Consider the following 18,555-nt stretch of genomic DNA (forward strand, 5'->3'; position numbering starts at 1 on the left):
AAAGTTGTAGAGTGAAAGTAATAGCATTAGGCAGAAGGTAAAAACAGAGTGCAGTGTTGGGCTGGGGAAAGGCAGTGAGTTCTATGCTGCAGCTGAACCTCTACAGCTAAACTAACATCTCCAGGTTTTAAATACCCACAGTGAGTTACCCCAAAGTCTTTGTAGAGAGCATCAGAAACAGTATCAGTGTGGACGACAGAGCTGATTCTAATGCTGACCACTGCTGGCTGGTAATGCTGCTGTGCAGAGGTAAGGAACATGATATTTTAACAGGGCTTTATTTTATAAAGACTGTGGGGAGGTTAGGGATTGAGTTTGTTTTCAATCTCTTCCACTGTTTTTGGGGAGTAGGAAGTGGAAGGAACAGAGGAGGGTTCTTAGGTATCTTAGTGTGAACAGAGCCAAGTGAGCAGCACTGTAATGGTGGAACAGAGTCTCTTTCTGCTCATAAAATCTGCTTGCATGGCTGAATATTGGAGAATGTTTTCGTAAAGAGGCAGTTAACTAGCAATTGTCTCTAAGTGCATTTGCAGGGGCTGCCAGTTCCCTTCCTAGCTTTACCAGTTCTGGTTGTTTCTGTAACGTGAAGAACAAGTCTTACTAAAACCTCCCTTGCCCCCAGGGATATTAAAATCTCTCTAGTTTAAGTCCTCTACTTAAAAGTTCCATGCAAAGTGACATTTCAAGGGTGATCTTAATTTCAGGTCTTTTCTGTTTTCATTTTATGAGTTGCCATAGTTTTTAAAAACATCTCTAATGGAAGTGAGTTGCAAATCCCTGTGTGCTTTATTCATCTGGCTGTGCCAGTGAAGTTGTAGCTCTGGGATCCACTACTTTGGGGCTGGTTTGCTGTTGTGCAGCAGTTGGTGGAGATCTTTGTGTAACGTGGTTGGAGAACTACTCTTGGTAGAGCCTTGATGTGTTTCTCCCAAGGCCTGCTCCTTGGAGCACAAGCTGAGCACAGGCCAGGGCCCACTAGCACCAGAACCAAACCTGCTTTTGTGACATCCACACAGTCCCAGGATGGGTCAGGGTGGAAGGGACCACAGTGGGTCATCTGGTCACACCTCCCTGCTCCACCAGGGTCATCTCAGAGCACATGGCACAGGATTGTGTCCAAACAGGTCTGGAATATCCCCGGTGAGGGGGACTCCACACCCTCCCTGGGCAGCGTGTTCAGTGCTCGGTCACTGCACAGGGAAGAAGTTCTTCCTCATGTTCAGGTGGAACTTCCTGGGCACTGGTTTCTGCCCCGTTCTCTTGTGCCGTTGCTGGGCCCCCTCAGCAGAACCTGGTCCATCCTCTGCCCCCTCCCTGCAGCCACTGACAGACACTGCGGAGGTTCCCTCTCAGCGTCTCCTCTGGAGGCTGAACAGGCCCAGCTCCCTCAGCCTTTCCTCTTGAGAGACGCTCCAGCCCCCCGGTCACCCTCCTTAAATCCCACACCCCCGTCACACGCAGCCCTTCCACCCCCCGAACCGGACCCTTTTTGCGCGGGGCGGGCTCGGGGTGTGTGCGGGGCGGGCGCGCCCTTTCCCCCGGCGGGGGCGGCCCCGCGCTCGGTGACGGGCGGGCACGTGGGGCCGGCGCGGGGCCAATGGCGGCGGGCGGGGCGGGGCGGGGCGCGCGGGGCCCTGCGCGCGGCTCCCGCGCCCGCGGGGTCAGGCGGCGGCGGCGGCGGCGGGAGCGGAGCGCGGAGCCCCCGCAGCGCTGCCCCCGCAGCGGCTCCGCCCCGCGCCCCGGCCGCGATGGAGCGCGGCGCGGCCGCGCTGATCCGCGAGGGCTGGTTCCGAGAGACCTGCCGGCTCTGGCCCGGCCAGGCCATGTCGCTGCAGGTGGAGGAGCTGCTGCACCACCAGCGCTCCCGCTACCAGGAGATCCTCGTGTTCCGCAGGTGCGGGGGGCGGCGGGTCGGGCGGGGGGTGGGCGGCCGGCGCCACGCGGTGGGGCCTGTTTGGCGCGGGGAGGGCGCGGGGGAGCGCGGCCCCGGGCCCGGCTCCAACCCCGCTTCCCCCGCTCTGCCCAGCACCACCTACGGCAACGTCCTGGTCCTGGACGGGGTGATCCAGTGCACGGAGCGGGACGAGTTCTCTTACCAGGAAATGATCGCCAACCTGCCCCTCTGCAGCCACCCCGACCCCCGCAAGGTGAGTCGTCCCCGGCCCCTCCTTGGGGTCCCCCCGGCCGGGGCTCGCAGACCCGCCCCGGGCCCTGCGGCGCTCCCGGGGGCTGCCCGGGCCCGCCGGGCGAGCGTGGCCGCAGCCGCGTGGGCCCCGCAGCTCATCGCCGGGCAGGACGGGCCCGCGGGGGTTCGCGCCGCTCCCGTTAGGCCGGGCAGCCCCAGTCCCGCCGAGCCGCCCCCGCTGACGGCCGCTGTCCTGCCCTGTCCCTGCCAGGTGCTGATCATCGGCGGCGGCGACGGGGGAGTGCTGCGAGAGGTGGTCAAACACCCCACCGTGGAGTCCGTGGTGCAGTGCGAGATCGATGAGGTGCGTTGGGCTCCCGGCTGCGTGCGGGAGCCCCGGGGCTGCGGGCGGGCGGGCTGCCCGGCAGAAGCAGCCCGGCCTCACAGCATCCACGGGAGCTGCGGCTTCACCTGCTGCCCCTTGTCAGCACCGGGCGCCTTTGCTGCCGGTTCTGCTGGCGTGACACTGACAGCGCCACCTCTTTGCCTTACAAGTCATCTACGTGGCAGCTGGCTGCCTCTTCCATGTGATTTCTTTCACACACATGCGGTTGAGGCCCTTCCAGGCCGGCGTGGGCCAAGCACGGGATCTGGAGGAGCGCCCTGGCTTTGTGGAGGTGCTGCTTTTCCCTCTGTCTCGCTGCTGAATTGACTGCTGCTCCTGCCCGAGGAGGATGGTTGCTGTGTTGAGCAGTCCCCTGCGACTGAAAGCAGGAAATAAGAAAGGGGGATTTGTTTCCATGATAAATGGGCTAGTCCTCCTCCTCTTGGCCAGTTTGTTCTGATATTTTACTTTCTTAGGAAGTTTTGCTCAGAAGAGGGCTCTGTTAGGAATGGGAAACACTGCTATGTGAGATGTGTGCACAGTCTGCCAAGCTAAGTAGGCAAACGTGCCTGGTTTTGAACAAGCACTGCCTGACACCAGCATATTTTTTTGTCTCTACCAGCTGTGAGAAGCTGGTAGTGTTCAGTACAGTTGCTGGGCCCAGGGCAGTGCCTGTCTAACCATGTTAGAGAGAAAACTGTATCTTATCGGGGGACTGATATAATGGCTATGGAGCAGAGATGGGGATCTTTCTCATCTCGCATCTAGAAACCTGCTGGCATGGTTTCATTTAGGAGGGGAGAAAGGGAGATCACCTCTGCAACGGTGTCCAGAGGGAGAAGGGGCACAGAGCAGTCTGATCTGTGATCGTGTTCACTCAGTTCCTCAGGGAGCCTTTGAAGCTCCAGCTTCTTGTTGAGTTTGGCAAGGACAGACCAACAGTGTCACTGAACCCTGAGGCCGTAGGAAAGGGCTGAGTGTAGCTTGTTGGCTGAAGATGCTGACAGCTCTTGAGGATCTCGCTGGCTGAGTCGGATTTGTGCTGAAGGCATGGAAGGAAATGACTCACTGTGCTGCTCTTTCGGTTGCAACTGCACAGTAGCCTGAGAAGCAGCTCCTTGTAGCCCCCGCTGACCCACTTGTGCTCTCTGTGTTGCTGCAGGATGTGATCCAGGTATCCAAAAAATACCTCCCAGGCATGGCAGTGGGATATTCCAGTGCTAAGCTGACCTTGCATGTGGGAGATGGTTTTGAGTTCATGAAACAAAATCAAGAAGCCTTTGATGTGATTATCACGGACTCGTCTGACCCCATGGGTAAGAATTGTGCCATAAAAGGGCGCTGCTTTCCACACTCCCCCTCCTTTTCTGCTTACCTCTTGGAAGTTATGCCAGCCTGCCCAGGCTCCTTTCAAGTGAAAGACTGTTGCTGACTTGCTTCTTTTGGTAGAGAAAGGGAAGGATGAGAACCAGAAAATTGTATTAGCAAGGCTTCAAGCAGCTGATGCTTTTCTCTCCTCAAAATTCAGCTCCAGCAGCAATTGCTTCTGGCAGAGCTGATCCCTGAGTCCAGCAATCCGATGGGGGATACAGCACCATGCTGGCAAGGACAGCTTTGCACATGTGCCAGTGAAGCAGTGGCTCACACACCGTTGGTGTAGCACCCACCCTAAAGATGGCTGTGGTGAGGCTGCTGTATTTCTGAAGGGGAAAACTGAGGCAGAGAGGGACCAAATGTAGATATGACACCTCATTTTAGGGACCTGACGACGACTACTTGAGCCACCTTCACTCTTGCTGTAGTCAACACAGGAGAGGCATCTCTAAAATGCAGTTTGGAGCAGGAGTTCTGTTTAAAAAATGCTCCCTGGAGCAAAAGGCAGCTGCTATGACTTCCTTTGGTAAAGGTCCTGGGCTTGCTACTGAGCAAAGCTGAAATCCTGATGGTTTTGCTGTGCTGAGTGCAGCCTGAGGGTCACACTGACTTTTCTCCCAGGTCCTGCAGAAAGCTTATTCAAAGAATCTTACTACCAGCTGATGAAGACAGCCCTGCGAGAAGATGGGATTCTCTGCTGCCAAGGTGAGGGTGCTGTCGCTGGGCAGAGGCTGATGCCAGACCATTGTGTGCCAAGGGTGAGGCACAGGGGGAACTCTTCTTGGGGAGACGTGACGCAGGGAGTGAAAGCATTTCAGCTCCCAGGCGCAGCAGTGGTTTTGGTCTGTCTCCATCAGCTCAGACTGCTGGACTGAGCTTCGCAAAACTGGCGTAGGGGTCTGGTCTTGCCTTTGAAACCACATGAGCTGTGCAGAGCGGAGCAGGTTGGGACTTGGAACTGCTGTTAACCTGGCACAGAGAAGGGGGGCAGCTCTCACCTTGCACCCTGCCTTCCTCTCTCCCTGCAGGTGAGTGCCAGTGGCTGCACCTGGATCTCATTAAGGAGATGCGTCAGTTCTGCAAGTCTCTGTTCCCGGTGGTGGAATACGCCTATTGCACCATCCCCACGTATCCCAGCGGGCAGATTGGCTTCATGCTCTGCAGCAAGAACCCGGTGAGTCTCCGGCACCTCAAGTGCCCTTTTCCACTGCTTGGAAGTGCCCGCAGGGTCTGCCTGAGGCTGTCCTTGCAAAGCTGGAGCTGTGGCACTGAGCTCTCCCAGCTGTGGGGCCTCCAGACCCGTGCTGGGCCCTGGCTCTGCCAGCCCAGGGTCCCAGAGCTTCAGTGCAGCCTGCTCAGTGCTGGGTGAACTGCAGAGCTGACCAGCTGCCTTAGAAAAGGACAGGGGTTTCTGTCTAGTACAACAAACTTGGAAGGGAAGAAGTCACTACCAATTCCCAGAGCCTGTTAAGGCTTTGTCTTGTTGATGTTGGCTGTTACAAGGTGGGCACCTGCTTGATAAGAAGGAGCCTGTGACTGGTAATCTGCTTGTACAGAGGCCTCCGAGGGAGAGTCAGTGTTGGGATGTGGGCTAGTTACTCTGTGAGACCAACTGTCAGGTGGGTTTTTGGGGCCAGCAGTGCTGCTGCTGTACAGGATTTATCTGGGGTGCTGGCAGCATGCACTGTGCCTGACTTAACATAGACATGGATTCTGCTCTGAACAGCAAAGCCTTGCTTTCTTGGATGCTAAGGCACTCTGACAGCTTCATCTGGCACGGGGCTCGCTCAGTGTGACCTCATGCACTGACATCTGTGCATCAGGGCTGGTCACACGAGTTACAGAGAGTGAACCCCAGCCCTTGGGGCTGGAGCTGTGCAGAACCTTTGACCTCATGCTGGAACAGAAAGTCATCTGTTCTCCTACGAGTCCTCTTGGTTCTCTGCCACACATCAGGGTGCCTGTCACACAGCCCCTGGCTCCTCACCCAGGCACTCAGAGCTACCTGGCTTTGCTCTTGCAGAACACGAATTTCCGGGAGCCTGTGCAGCAGCTCTCGCAGCAACAAGTGGAGGAGAGGAGTCTGAAATACTACAACTCTGACATCCACCGGGCAGCCTTCATCCTGCCCGAGTTTGCACGGAAGGTGAGCCGGGCTCTGCTGCTGTGCCTCCGTCCAGGATGAGGTGGGAGTGGGAGTGGGCAGGACTGAGGATTTCCTGCAGCCTCAAAGGCTTCTGTGGGCAAGTCGGAGCAGGACAGCGTTTTGTGTGACAGAGCAGAGGATGAGTCAGTCAGGGAAGGCTGGAGTTCAGTTTGAAGCTTCCTTGGGTTCATGTACCGTGCCTTGATGGCAGATCACTCCTACTTCACCTGCCAAAACTGAGTCCCAGAGCCTGCAGAACTGGTGTTTCCCATTGAAAAGCTCCAAAAGTCTTGGATCAAATGTGGTTACGGTTTCTAGCAGAAACCAGAGGGTACAGAAAGGGTGCTCCAGCATAGTTCAGTCTGCCTTTCTGAAGGATTTCTGCGTTATTCCATCATCTCCTAACTGGGTTGCAACTGCAGGTTCAGGAAAAAAACCTAAGAGTGTCCTAGGGATGAAGGCGGATGCCATGGTTGTGTTTCAGAGGTGGTGATTCATACTTCTGCTGAGGACTGGTAGAGCTGTGGCAGGTCCCTCCTGACACTCTGTCTGTCTGCAGGCGCTGAGCGATGTGTGAGACTGAGAAGCTGCTTCCTTCCTTCAAGGTGGACCCTGAGATCATCAGTGATGTGGTTGGGACCTTCCCAGCAGACTGCAGATTTGCTCTCCACTGTGTGGGATTGTTTAACCCATTTGCCAGCCAACATTCCCTTTGATGTGTAACAGATGATGGGGCACAAGCCAGATAAGACTATTGAAAAGGTCCAGTGACTTATTGCGTGAGGTCAAAACTGTTCTTTCCAGTGCTGGAAACGTAAGGTGTCTTCTTCCTTTCTCTCCTCCCTGCACCCACCCTAAATCCCCCGTCCCCACACCCCCGTCCCACCTCCACCCCCAACTGACATGATGTATTTATAACTGACACATATTTCTGTCTGGTGATCTGGGAAGAGTCCAAAGGGTCCCTGACTCGGCCTTAAGCACAGAGAGTGAGAGCTCTGTGCACGGTGAGCTCACTCTCTCCTCGCGGGAGCTCCCTGCTGCTGAGACGTTTGACTGGAAACGGGTCTGAGCCTCCGTGTCCCTCTGCCCTCCTGTGACACCTGCACTGCTCTGCAGCACGGCTGGAGAAGTCACAGTGCAAACTGTTGCCATTCACAATAGGTCTCCCTCCAACCCTGATGGAGTAGCAGTATTAAACACCAGCCAGGCAGGCTGGCAGCAAAGTCTTGTGGCTTTTTTTTTTTTTTTTTTAATTTTTGTTTTTTAAATTGGTTGGAAACAGAAGTGCTGAGGTACCCACAGGCTAATTCCTGTTCTTACCTCTGCCCTGGGAGTGGTTCCAAAGAATGTTTATCAATATGGTGATAGGCGCTTTATATATATAAATATAAATATATATATATAAAAAACAAACCTTAGCTCCATTGCCTGCTGTTCAGTACTGATGTTGGGGAATCAGCTGTGCTGACAAATCTCTCCTCTCAGTCATGCTGAGTTGCCTCGGGCCTGGGTATTTGCAAGTCCTTAGGAGGCATCATTATTTCTAATGCTGCCCCCAGATGCATAAGTTGTTTTCCGTTGTACTCTGCGAGATGGATCTGCCTCCACTCCTTTACTTCTGCTCTGAAAACTCCGTGCCCGGTGCAGTGGGATCCCCCTCCCAGCACACCCATTGTGCCCCTGTCCCTCCCTGCACTCCATTAAACACTTGGCTCTGGTTAAGGTGACACCAGCGTGGGTTGGTGTTCTTTGGGGAGACAGGGAGGGGAAACAGATCCTGAGGGTTTGCTGTGCTTCCAGGGGCTCTCTGTAGTTGCTCCAACTTCCTCTCTCCCTCATCTCTAGGGATGATGAGTTCTCATCCAAAGAAAGCTCTGAAGAGTGATCCCATTGCTTGTTTTGTATTGTAGCCCAGCAGCTCCAGCTGCAGTGTCAGTACCTGTTACCCAAGCTGTGCTCCAGTCCACCTGCTGCCTGGGGTACAGTTTTCCAAGCTGTTTTCCAGCTGCCCGTCTCCCTGCTGCCATCAGGCAGTTCCTGGCAGTCCTGGCCCCACTCCCTCCTTTCCTCTACAGGAGCTGTGGTGGCTCCGAGGGCTGAGCTCTGGCTGAGCAGGCTGGGGACAGGCACTAGGTGGCATCAGGAGAAGGCAAAAAGCTGCTTCTGAGGGGGCTTGTTAAGAGAGAAACAGAAGGAGCAGACTTGAGGAAAGGTTGGGGTTGAGCTTTACCACAATTGTGACCCTACAAACAGCCTTGGTGGTGCAGCCACTGTGTGCCCACAGCAAGGGACTTGTGGGGTCAGTACCAGCCCTCCTGCTTTCTTCCCTTTCTGATGAGATTTGTCAGTTCTTTCCCAGTGCCCCCTTCTACCACCTGTATCAGTACAACTTCTTGGAGGTCGTGGGGGTTTGCAAAGCATTGCTGAGCTGCAGAGCTGAGTCTGGATCTCCTCTGGATTCTTGTGTTTGGAATTTTACACCCATTTTGTCTCTTTAATTGTCTGGGTAACTGTCTCCTTTCTCTCACAGCTACAGAGTCGTTTGGGCTAATGAGGCATTTTCATTGCTCAACTCTAATATTTTTATGAAGAGCAGATCAGTAATGGTTCTAGCTCCTCCTGTTTAAATCCCTGTGGGACCTGAACCCCCTTCATCCCTTCGTCCTTGATGGAAAACTAGCTCTGGCACTTTCCCCTGGAATAGGAATCAAGACCAGGACTGTAGTCCAGGAAGGCCTTAGAGCAGCAGCCAACTAGTAACAAGTTCAAGCCTTTCACCCACCCCTGGTGAGTACAACAATGCCCAGGAGGGAAAGAGCTTCCTCAAACCCGGCCTCCACGCAGCTAATTATTCCTTCTGGTTCTTTGAGCTCTCTCCAAATGTGTAAGTTCAGCAAGTAGCCAGTGATGAGAGCAGGAAGACAAGGCTGTTTCCCATCCAAGTCACACACACTCTGTCCACAGGGCCCTATATATAGTTTCCGAGTCATTCCAAGTCACTGTTCTCCATGGGCAAGGCTGTTCACAAGCAAAGAGCCACCGAGATGATGTTTGTCTAGACATGCTGCAATCATGTTCCAGCAGCTCATTAAGCCAGGAGCACATGAGCAGGGATAGGCTCTGTCCCAGGGAACGTGCAGTGTTGTGTCAGTCAGAGCAGGTGGAGACAAGCGAGGGAGAGGAGCCTGATGGGCTTTAGCACATCCATTGTTGGAGTCTCTTGGCGCCTCAACTGTGTCAGACTCTGTGCTCTGATTTTACTCTGAACTAACTCAATTTTTTAGAAGTTCAGAAAAGAGCTTCATAAAATAAGAGAAATCTCCTGCCTGTCTCTCCCGAGCCCTTTCAGTCAGTTAATTGGCATGAGTGTGGTATATTCACCCAGAGCTAATGTTGTCGAGGCCTGGCTGAATTATTGATGGGGCTGAGAGCTGGAGCAGGGGACTGCTGAAGGAAGAATGACATTCATCTTTCATCAGAACAGCAGCCTTGGTAAGCAAGCAGTCAAAAAAGTATTAACAAGTGCCACCAAGTTCAGGGAGAGGAAAATTCCCTTGGTAACATGGTGGGGGAAGAAGAGGGAGAAGTGTGGACAACATGAAACAGCAGCTCAGGTCTAGCAAAAGAGTCAGGCAAAATGCTGTTAAAAAGTAAGATGAGAAATTTAACCAAGTCAAATGCTGAGAAGTCTGGGGGATGCTGTTTCCTAGTCACGTACAGGATGGAGTTAAGTGCTTTTCAGATATGCAAAAGCTGGGGAATTGTAGCCAGGGAATTGCAGTTACAGCACAGTGAGGTGTGAGGCACATAAAGATGGGTGGATTATTGTGAATGTTGGGGATCTCAGTGCAGGCCTTTCAATGACACCAGCTCCTGGCTGAAGGGGCTTGAAGTGCTGAGGGTGCTGGAGCAGGGACCCCACAGGTACCCTGCAGGAGGGGCTGCCTCTGCTTGGTACTGAAGAGCTGCTGCAGCAGCCCAGGGCTGGGCATGTCCAGCGAGGATTTACTTAACAAATCTACTTGTGTGTGCCAGGGTTAAGGGCAGGATGATGTGTGTGATGACCCTGTGTGTGTCTCACCCCCTTCAGCTGGGGGAGAGCAGGAACCAGAACCCCAGCCTGTCTGCAATTCCTGTTCAAGGCTCTCCCAGCCCAGTGGTCCCTTCTGTGGTGCTGACAGTCTCACAGGTCCATGTGTCAGCATCCCTGGTGAGCTCTTGGAATTCCCACGAGGTGCAGTGCATAAGCAATCCCTCAGGTGATCCAAATGGTAAAGAAACGTTTCTATCCAAGTCTTGTCTGGCCAATCCTGCCACCAAAGGGACAACTCTGGTGTAACAGAGGTCAGTCAGTGGCAGCAGCAGTAACCCCAGGCTTCACAGCCTGAAATGACTCCGGCCTGGAGCCAGGCAACATGTTTGCACTGGAAAATGGGTACTTTGAAATAGTGTTTCATAGTGATTAGTTATTTTCTAAGGAAGATTTTGGTGTTTAATGTTTAACTTCACATGCAGTTAAATCATAAAATCATTGGATGTTAAGGGGTTGGAATGGACCTTAAAGATCAACCAGTCCCAATCCCCCCTGCCATGGGCAGGGGCTCCTCCCACTAGACCAAATTGCTCAAGGCCTTATCCAACATGGCTTTGAACATTGCCAGGGTTGTGGCACCCACAACTTCCCTGGGCAGCCTGTTCCAGCATCTCACCACCCTCACAGTAAAAAATTTCTTCCCAATAAATATCTAACCTAAATTTCCCCTTTTTTCGGTTCTACAAAAGGCTTTGAGCACCACTGAGGCATTTTGCTTGCCCACCCTCACCCTGCTGAGTCCCTCTGGGGTCAGCAGACAGAGGAGGCAGCACAGCTCTCCCAGCTCCTGCTCCTCAGAGAGCTGGAACAGCCTTGCAGTCGTGTGTGCTGTGAGAGCAGCATCCCTGGGCCCTCCCCTCCTCCTCCTGCACCTGCTCTGAGCTCTGAGCAGGGACGAGGCTCCAGGCCACGCTCCCACAATCTCTTCCCTGGGTTTGTTAGATTAGTGCCAGTGGAAAGCCAAGGCTGGAACAGCCACCTGCGTGCTCCTCTGGGCCCTGGGGAGCACAGTGCCAGGGAACACTGCCTGAGAAATGAGCTGTGATTTCAGGCCCGTGAACAAATTGGTTTCCCCTTCCAGGAAGGCTCACAACTGTCAGCTGACTATTGCTTTATTTATTGCATTGGCCTTTGCAACGAGGGACTCTCGAGGGCAGAGAGCAAGGACTCCAATGACAGGAAGGCATTGGAACCCTTCCTTCAGCTGCAGCTGAGTGCCTCACCTTTGGGAACCAGACACTGTGCAGGAAGCCTGATGTGGTTCTGCTACGTGCTTCAAGGCATGGTGACCTGAGCCCAGACCAGGCAACAAACAGGCAGAAGGCAGCAAATATCCAGGCCATATAGGAGAGCAACTGAGAAACAATCTCATTCCTTAGTGTGGCATTGGTGTCAGATACAGTCATATTTTTTGTGTTCCAGGAGTGCCCAGTCTTTGCTGCTGCACAGACTCACTGAGGAGAGGTCAGGGACCTCTTTCTTGCATGTTGTTTGTGCAACCTTAGTCACAAAAAGATGGAGGTTGTCTCGTGTGGTTGTGGAAACATATTCTGCTGTGCTTCTGAACCCACTGTGCATCTCTGCTGGAGCCACACTGACTGTGGGACAAAATCCTGGGAGAGCCAGGCCTTTTCAAGTTACTGTATGCAGGAATTCCTTCTGGAGCATCCCCACCCTGCCAGGCTCCCAGGGATGTGTTCAAAGGCATTCTGATTTCAGATAGACCTACCCTCACTGTGAAGTGGCAGAAACCCACTCAGGCCATGTGCAGCTGGGGGCAGGAAAGCATCAAGGAACACGACTTCCAAAGGGAACACGACTTCAGATAACAGGGAGAAAGTGGTAAGAGGAAAGAATTATCAGAAATGTTTATTGTTCCAAGGGCAGACCTTTACTCTTTCCTGTACAGGGTGATAAGCTTTTAAGGGTTGGCAAAAAAAAGAAAATAATAATTGGGGCCTTCTTAAAGGTCAGACAGCCAATGCACATGGGATAGGAACAGTAGGAAGTAAGAACAACCCTGGTGCTGTATGTTGAACTCTATCCAATTACTAAAAAGAACAAATTTTACCACCACGGAGTTATTTTACTTCCTTTGGTGAAGGAGATGGTGCTATAGCCTGTGGTGGGGAGGTGGTCAGCAGGGTCTGCAAAGGGGCCAGAGGACAGACTAATTAGGGGAAGCAGCAGAGGAAAGGGAAGGGCACTAGAAAAGATGGAGCAACCTGAAAAAGAGGTGTCTGATTTTGAGAGATGCTGTAGCAGAGCCCAGAGGAAACTAGTATGGATTTAGAGATTCAGTCCTACTGTGGGCACTGGAGTGTAAGTGCTTTGATATGTCCCTGTTCCCTCCCTCCCAGCTGGGAACAGACACCCAGCCTTGCCCAGGCTAGACACAGGTTTTGGCTAGGCTGTGCTTGTCAGCAGGGCCACAGGTTTGGTGCTGGAGTGTCTGGGCAGGAGCTCTCTCCAAAGTCACCCCTGCTCACGAGGTAACAGTTATTTTGTTGCTGCCCTTTAACCCCAGGATGGATTCAGGGCAGCCTGGTCACCCTTTACATCCCTGTGAGCCTCCCCAGCAGCTGATCTCTCACTCACCACTTCCTTTTCTGGTAGGAGCATTGTCACACTTGTGACCCCAGTCTCTCAGTGGAGCATTACAGACAACAGCCCCTTCCAAGGGGAAGCTGCAGACAGAACTGTGTTTATTGGAACGAGCAGCGTGGGCAGAGCAGATGGGCCCAGCATGGAGACCCACCCACACTGCCCCTGCTGCCTGCACGGCCCACGGGGGTGAGTCCTGCTCACAGCCCCAGTGCAGGGCTCACCTGTCAGCCCCAGCACATCTCACACTCCCAGGACCTGCCCTTCCTTCCCCTTGAGCAGCCAAGTGTGTTTTCTCCATTTGCTCTTCCCCCAGTTCACCCCTCCTGGAGCAGATCGGCTGCGGGTCATTTGGCAGGTCCCTGTGGTTTCTCTGCTCGCTGGAGCCCAGAGCTTCCCCTCTCTGCCTCAGCCCCGGGCTGGCTGGGAAGTGTTTGACAGAATCCATTACCCGGCAATTCTGATAAACCAGCCAGATCAGGTTCAAAGGAAGCAGATAATGTTTCATCTGGAAGTGGTGCGTGGCAGCCACCTCTCACTTGGGGAGGGTGGGAAACAAGGAGGTTACAAAGTTTTCCAAGAAAATTCGTTTCCAGAAATTGCTAGATTGTTACTTTCCCTCCACAAGGCTCTGTGACTCAGGAAAGGGTTTTTCTGTCTTTCAGTGAGGGAATCAGCATTTCTTTTACAGTGTGCATGGAAGTGGTGGCATCTTTTCCCTCAAGAGCTGGTGTAGCTGGCATTAGGAGCTGGATTATTTGCAGGCAAAGTTCCATCATGCTGTTTCCAGGATCTGTAATGCTGGTAAGAGCGAGAAATGGGGAACAGGTTTTTCTGCCTTCTGTTCTTTGTTCTGCCACAGCATCCCCTGGCCAAGTCACCTCCCTGTGGTTTTTTTTTTAATGTGCTAAATTAGGATAACAATTTATCTTTTGATTGTCGTTTGTTGTTAGGGTCAGGGGAAGACTTGCCCTGAGGCAAGTGTTCCTGGAGAAAGGGCTGGTGGTGAGCTGGGATCTCAGCTCTGCATCTGACAGGCATGTCACAGGCAAGTGACAATGCAGACAATGCAGACAGCAGTGCTCAACAGCACTTTCTGCTGGCCCAGGGACCAGTCCCACTGCTGGGACAGCTTTTGGGGCAAGGAAGAGGCATTATTAACTGCTCACCAGGAGTGGTAGGAACACACTCCAAGCAGCCTGTGGTCAGTGCTAGCAGAGCATGAGCCTTTTGAAACCTCTCAGGGCAGAGCAGCTCCAGCTCTGACCAGCATTTCAGGACTTTGTTTTTAACACATTTAAACCCAGCATCTCCACTGTGTTGACCTACACTCTTGGGATAGGTTCAAGAGGGATTGAAGCAACACTAGGAACAAGAACCCATAAACCCCAGCTGGCTTCCAGGTGATCTGGTGTGCATTTTCCAGAGAGGGGATATAACTGCACAGCTGCAGCTCTGTCCCCATATTACCCCACAGGGAAAGCCAGGCATGTTGGCATCCCACAGTGAGATGCATTGCTGGATGCAGAGACCCAGATCCAAATACCCTGAAAGCCTGGAGCTGTTTGGACACACCAGCTGAGGGTCCAAGACCATATCTAAGTACTGGTGGCCACAAGTTTTACCTCTTCCCTCTGAATCATCCAGGTTTGTGCAAGCTGGTGGCCTCTTCTACCCAACATAATTTCCCAAACAGAATCCAGCTAACTAGGAGAGGCGCAGATAGTGCCTGCAATTTCTTGGAGTGAAGAAACAGCATGTTACTGGAGTGTCCCAAGCCTTTGCTTCCTCAGTCTCTGCAGGTCTGGCAAATGGAGAGCCCAGAGGCACTGAAGTATCCCACTCAAGCAGCCAAGTGTTAACAACCTCTCCAAAGTCTAATTTGCCTTTGATATAGACTTAATTGTTTGCGTCACCCACTGGGCTGGGGGAGGGCTATAAAAGGGGCTGCAGCCATTGTCTGAGGCAGAAGAGAGCCCAGGAGCAGCTCCCTCTCCCAGTCTTCCTCCTTCAGCACCAGTCCCAGCCTGTGCATCATGCAGCTGGTGGCCAGCCTGGTGTCCGTGCTGCTGCTGGTGTGGAGTGTGAGAGCCACGGCACTGCCTGGGGAAGAGAGACTGGCCATCCAGAGCACCAGGGTGAGTAAAACCCACCCTGGGCAGGAGCTGGGTGAGGACGGAGCCAGGGGAGGGGGGATAAGGGCAGTTAGGCTTTACCTGGTGCAAACAACTCTCCCACCCCTCTATATTCCAAGGCACTACAGCTTTACTCGCTGCTGACCCTGGGGCTGTTTCTACAGCTCTACTCAGCTGATTTAGAAAGGTACCAGATGCCAGGGGCTGCAAAAGTGAAGTCTGAGCTAAGCAAAAACTGGCAAAATGAACAGCAGAGAGCAGAGGGAAAAGGAGAAAATATTACTGAAATGGTACAGCATGAGAGAATAAAGCAGAGTACTAGGGAGGGAGAGAAAAGATACATAATTGGTAAAATGATCAAGGGAGATGATATTTTAAATAGGACTCATGGGAAGGACAAATGTTTAAAAGATGGGTTCAGTAGGAAAGTAACAGAGGAATCATAAATGAAGTAATTATATCAGAATAAAATTGCTTTTTCCAGAGTAGTATTCACAAGGGGAGTTATACTGACATAGTTCTGCTAGAATAATTACACTCTGAACCAGCACAGCTCTATGCAGTGGCAGAACTTATTATAGCAGTATAATTACCCTACCAACTGGCAAAACCCTAATATTATAATGGCTAGAGCACTATAATAACTTTATTTTGCCATGCTGTTTCCCTGAGAGGCCAAAGGGGTAGGAAGCAATAGCATAACATGATTACAAGCCCTGTTTTCTTGCCCTTGCCCCACAGTTCTCTCACCTGCATGTTTCCTGCCATCCCTGATGCTCCTCTGAGCTCTGGTTAGTCATCAGTCCAGTTCAGGCTGTATCCATAAGGCTGCTGTTATTCCAGAGAAGGGAAGGATCCCAGTGTTGGTTTCACAGGCACCAACTTCTCCTTTGTGCGTGTCCACATCGTTTTTTCTGTCTTAGTGTTGGCTCCAGCTCATCCATCAGTGTCTCGCTGCTCCAGGAGTGGGCTCACATCCCATTAACAACAAAACTGGCTGCAAGAAAGAACCGTGCACAGTGTGAGGTGCTGGGGCTGGAGTTCTGTCAGATCAGGGCTCCTGCAGCTGCCTGGGATTAACCCTTCTGGGGAGAACTGGAAACTTTCAGCTCCGCATTCTTACAGTAACGAACCCAGCACTTAAAAAGTAAACTCTTTTTTTAAGAAGTAAATTCTGGTGCAAATCCCAGCTGCTGGGGAAAAAAAAAGAAACAAATTGTAGGGAATAAATTGATAAATAAGGCTTTGGCAAAAATTAATTCGAGTGTAATGACTCTTAGTCTTCTGTGCACTGTTGCTTACAAAATAATGATACAATTAAAGAGAATCATTATATCTATTATAGAGCATTCTACAAACTGAAAAACTGTTAGATACTGATGAACCAATCCCTGCAGTCACCACTGCTGTAACTCAGACAGATGTTTTAAGTAAGAAAAAATCAGGATTTTACATATAAGCCCCTATAAAATGCATTACAATGCAAAAGGAAGATGTGTTCCCTCTGATGCACTGATGGATGGAGCACAGGGAATGGAGCAGCTCCCCAAGGGTTTGCCCCAACTCACCGTGCTGAGATGTCAAACTGCTCCCAGAGAGTGTGGATCTCTTTGAGCACAGCTCCAGGCAGAAAGGATGTGAGCGGTGGATTAGTGCAGGGAAGAGCTGCCAGGTTTCACCGACAGCCACAGCTGATCAGGCAGAAGGAATATCCCCTAACACGGGCTGAGCTTTGCCTTCCCCACCCCTCAGTCTGAGGCCGCTGGCTCTGCTCAGTTATTTCCAAACAGAGCACTTACAGCTAGGAAAGAAGCTTCCGAGGAAGATATGACCCAGAAGACACACTTAGGGGGTTCCCCTGTCCCAATCTATCTCCCAAAGGCTCAAGGCACTTCTGTACTTGCAGCACAGGAGGAGGAATCAGAATGGCTTTACCTTCTCTTCTGCCACAAATACAGCATGGAGTTTTTCTGTGCCTCGGTTCCCCTTGTGCAGAAGCAAGGCTTGTTACTAGAGCTAAGAAAGTGATTAAAAAATGCCCATAAACCTTCTGTAATGTAAACTCAGGATAATTGCTGCTGCCTGTATTTATCCATCTTTTGAGTTGCTCACCAAGTGGTCCTTAGTGAATGCTGGTGCTGACAGAGACAGCAGTCCCAGCAGTAAATATGGCATTTGTGAGGACTGACATGAAAATATGCTTCCAAGATTCCCATCCACATGGGAAACAGGATCTGTTCCTGTCAAACCATCTATCCCAGCTTGGCCAGTACCAGCTGTCCCTGCTAAGGAGCCACAGAGACCAGAAATGCTCAGGCACGAGATAATTCCTCAGATTTGCTGGATGTAAAGTTGAGAGAAACACAACTCACAGCTTGTACTGGCAGAAATCCCTCAAACCCCAAAACACAGGTTCTGCTACAGCAAAGGGATGGAGCTCAGCGGCTCCCATTTCATCCCACCTTCCCCCAGGGTCAGGCTATGGAAACACAGGTTCTTGTTCTAGAAATACAGCTGCCTGTCTCCACTGATGCAATATTTTGCTGCAGATTTTGGGGCATCCCTCTCCTTGCTGTGTTTCATTTTACAGTGGAGTACATCCCCCCGTGAGCTTAATTTAATATTGCTCAGGACTCTGTGCCTCTTCCCAGGCGCCTGTGCCTTTTCCCTGACCTTCCCAAGGTGGATGCCGGGCAGTCAGAGCAGTGAAGGGAGCATGGGCTGACCAGGGGAAGAGGCAGCTTGGCATTCACTGAAATTTAATTAGTGCCGGCAGCAAGGGACTTCACAGCCGATTCAAGCCTATTTGTTAGCAGCTCTTTTCCAGCTATAACATGGCACATGTGAGGGTCCAGCTGGCTGAGCTGGACAGGGAGGGGAAATGGGAGCAGAGCCCTCAGCAGCCACATATCCCTCAGCTCTGGCACAACTCTGCCAATGGGAAAAGCATTGGCTCCGAGGGCAGGATGTCAGGGATGGCAGGGGGACACGAAGGGACCTAGATGGCTGTGGGGGACAGGCCCTCCGTGCGTCACTTTCCCTGCTCTCTGCCTGCAGGAACAGAGCACAGTGCGGAAGGACGCCATCCTGAAGATGCTGGCAGGCCTGCTGGACGGCGTGGATATGGGGCATGAGGCGGCTGCCCCGGACCTGGAGGAGGAGGGCAAGCTGGAAGAGGAGCGGGCAGTGCTGGGCCGGCTCGCCCAGCTCTCGCAGCGGGAGCGCAAGGCGCCCTGCAAGAACTTCTTCTGGAAAACCTTCACCTCCTGCTAGTGCTGCCCAGCCTGGCCCTGCCAGTCTGCAAACACCCTCCCCACTCCTTGTCTTCCTTGTCCTCCCCAGCCCCCTTGCTGTGCCCTCCACCCCTCAGAATAAAGCATGGCGCCTCGGGGACTGTCTGTGCCTCTGTGTGGGGCGGCCATGGGGGTGGCGGCCATTTTGTGGGGCGGCTGTGGGGGGCAGCAGCCATTTTGTGGGGCAGCCATGTGGGCAGTTCGTGGGTGGCCATTTTGGGAAGGGGCTTCAGAGCTGTGAAGGGGCTGTGAGGATAGAGGAGCCTCTCAGCAGGAGCAGGGTCACAGCCATCCCTAAAGCTGCTGCAGCTGCACTTCAGCCTCTGAGGGACCAGGTGGGTGTGCAGTGAGGTGCTGGGCAGCCAGGGCTGTGCCCCATGGGGAGGATCCTCAGTGC

At 52.7% G+C, this 18,555-nt stretch overlaps 2 protein-coding genes across 2 annotated transcripts; both read left to right on the forward strand.

The window, feature by feature from the left end:
• The first annotated feature begins 1,632 nt into the window (after positions 1–1,632).
• On the forward strand, positions 1,633–7,442 carry SRM (spermidine synthase). The gene is made up of 8 exons (XM_032709060.1): positions 1,633–1,894; positions 2,027–2,147; positions 2,397–2,489; positions 3,673–3,826; positions 4,506–4,589; positions 4,913–5,058; positions 5,908–6,030; positions 6,590–7,442. Exons 1-8 carry the CDS (start codon positions 1,749–1,751, stop codon positions 6,605–6,607), a joined length of 885 nt encoding a protein of 294 aa, XP_032564951.1. The 5' UTR covers positions 1,633–1,748; the 3' UTR covers positions 6,608–7,442.
• A 5,516-nt stretch (positions 7,443–12,958) lies between these two features.
• On the forward strand, positions 12,959–18,255 carry LOC116797481 (somatostatin-2-like). The gene is made up of 2 exons (XM_032709061.1): positions 12,959–14,868; positions 17,923–18,255. The coding sequence occupies exons 1-2, from the start codon at positions 14,767–14,769 to the stop codon at positions 18,136–18,138; spliced, it is 318 nt and encodes a 105-aa protein (XP_032564952.1). The 5' UTR covers positions 12,959–14,766; the 3' UTR covers positions 18,139–18,255.
• The last annotated feature ends 300 nt before the right edge of the window (positions 18,256–18,555 follow it).

The sequence above is a fragment of the Chiroxiphia lanceolata genome, chromosome 22 (assembly GCF_009829145.1).
Source record: "Chiroxiphia lanceolata isolate bChiLan1 chromosome 22, bChiLan1.pri, whole genome shotgun sequence".
Classification (NCBI taxonomy): domain Eukaryota; kingdom Metazoa; phylum Chordata; class Aves; order Passeriformes; family Pipridae; genus Chiroxiphia; species Chiroxiphia lanceolata.

Excerpts from the sequence above, each read along its gene's own strand:
- LOC116797481 (XM_032709061.1), top strand. The coding sequence starts at position 14,767 with ATGCAGCTGGTGGCCAGCCTGGTGTCCGTGCTGCTGCTGGTGTGGAGT. Across the intron at positions 14,869-17,922 it reads TGGCCATCCAGAGCACCAGG|GAACAGAGCACAGTGCGGAA; the intron begins GTGAGTAAAACC and ends CTCTGCCTGCAG.
- SRM (XM_032709060.1), top strand. The coding sequence starts at position 1,749 with ATGGAGCGCGGCGCGGCCGCGCTGATCCGCGAGGGCTGGTTCCGAGAG. Across the intron at positions 4,590-4,912 it reads TGGGATTCTCTGCTGCCAAG|GTGAGTGCCAGTGGCTGCAC; the intron begins GTGAGGGTGCTG and ends CTCTCCCTGCAG. Across the intron at positions 5,059-5,907 it reads TGCTCTGCAGCAAGAACCCG|AACACGAATTTCCGGGAGCC; the intron begins GTGAGTCTCCGG and ends TTGCTCTTGCAG.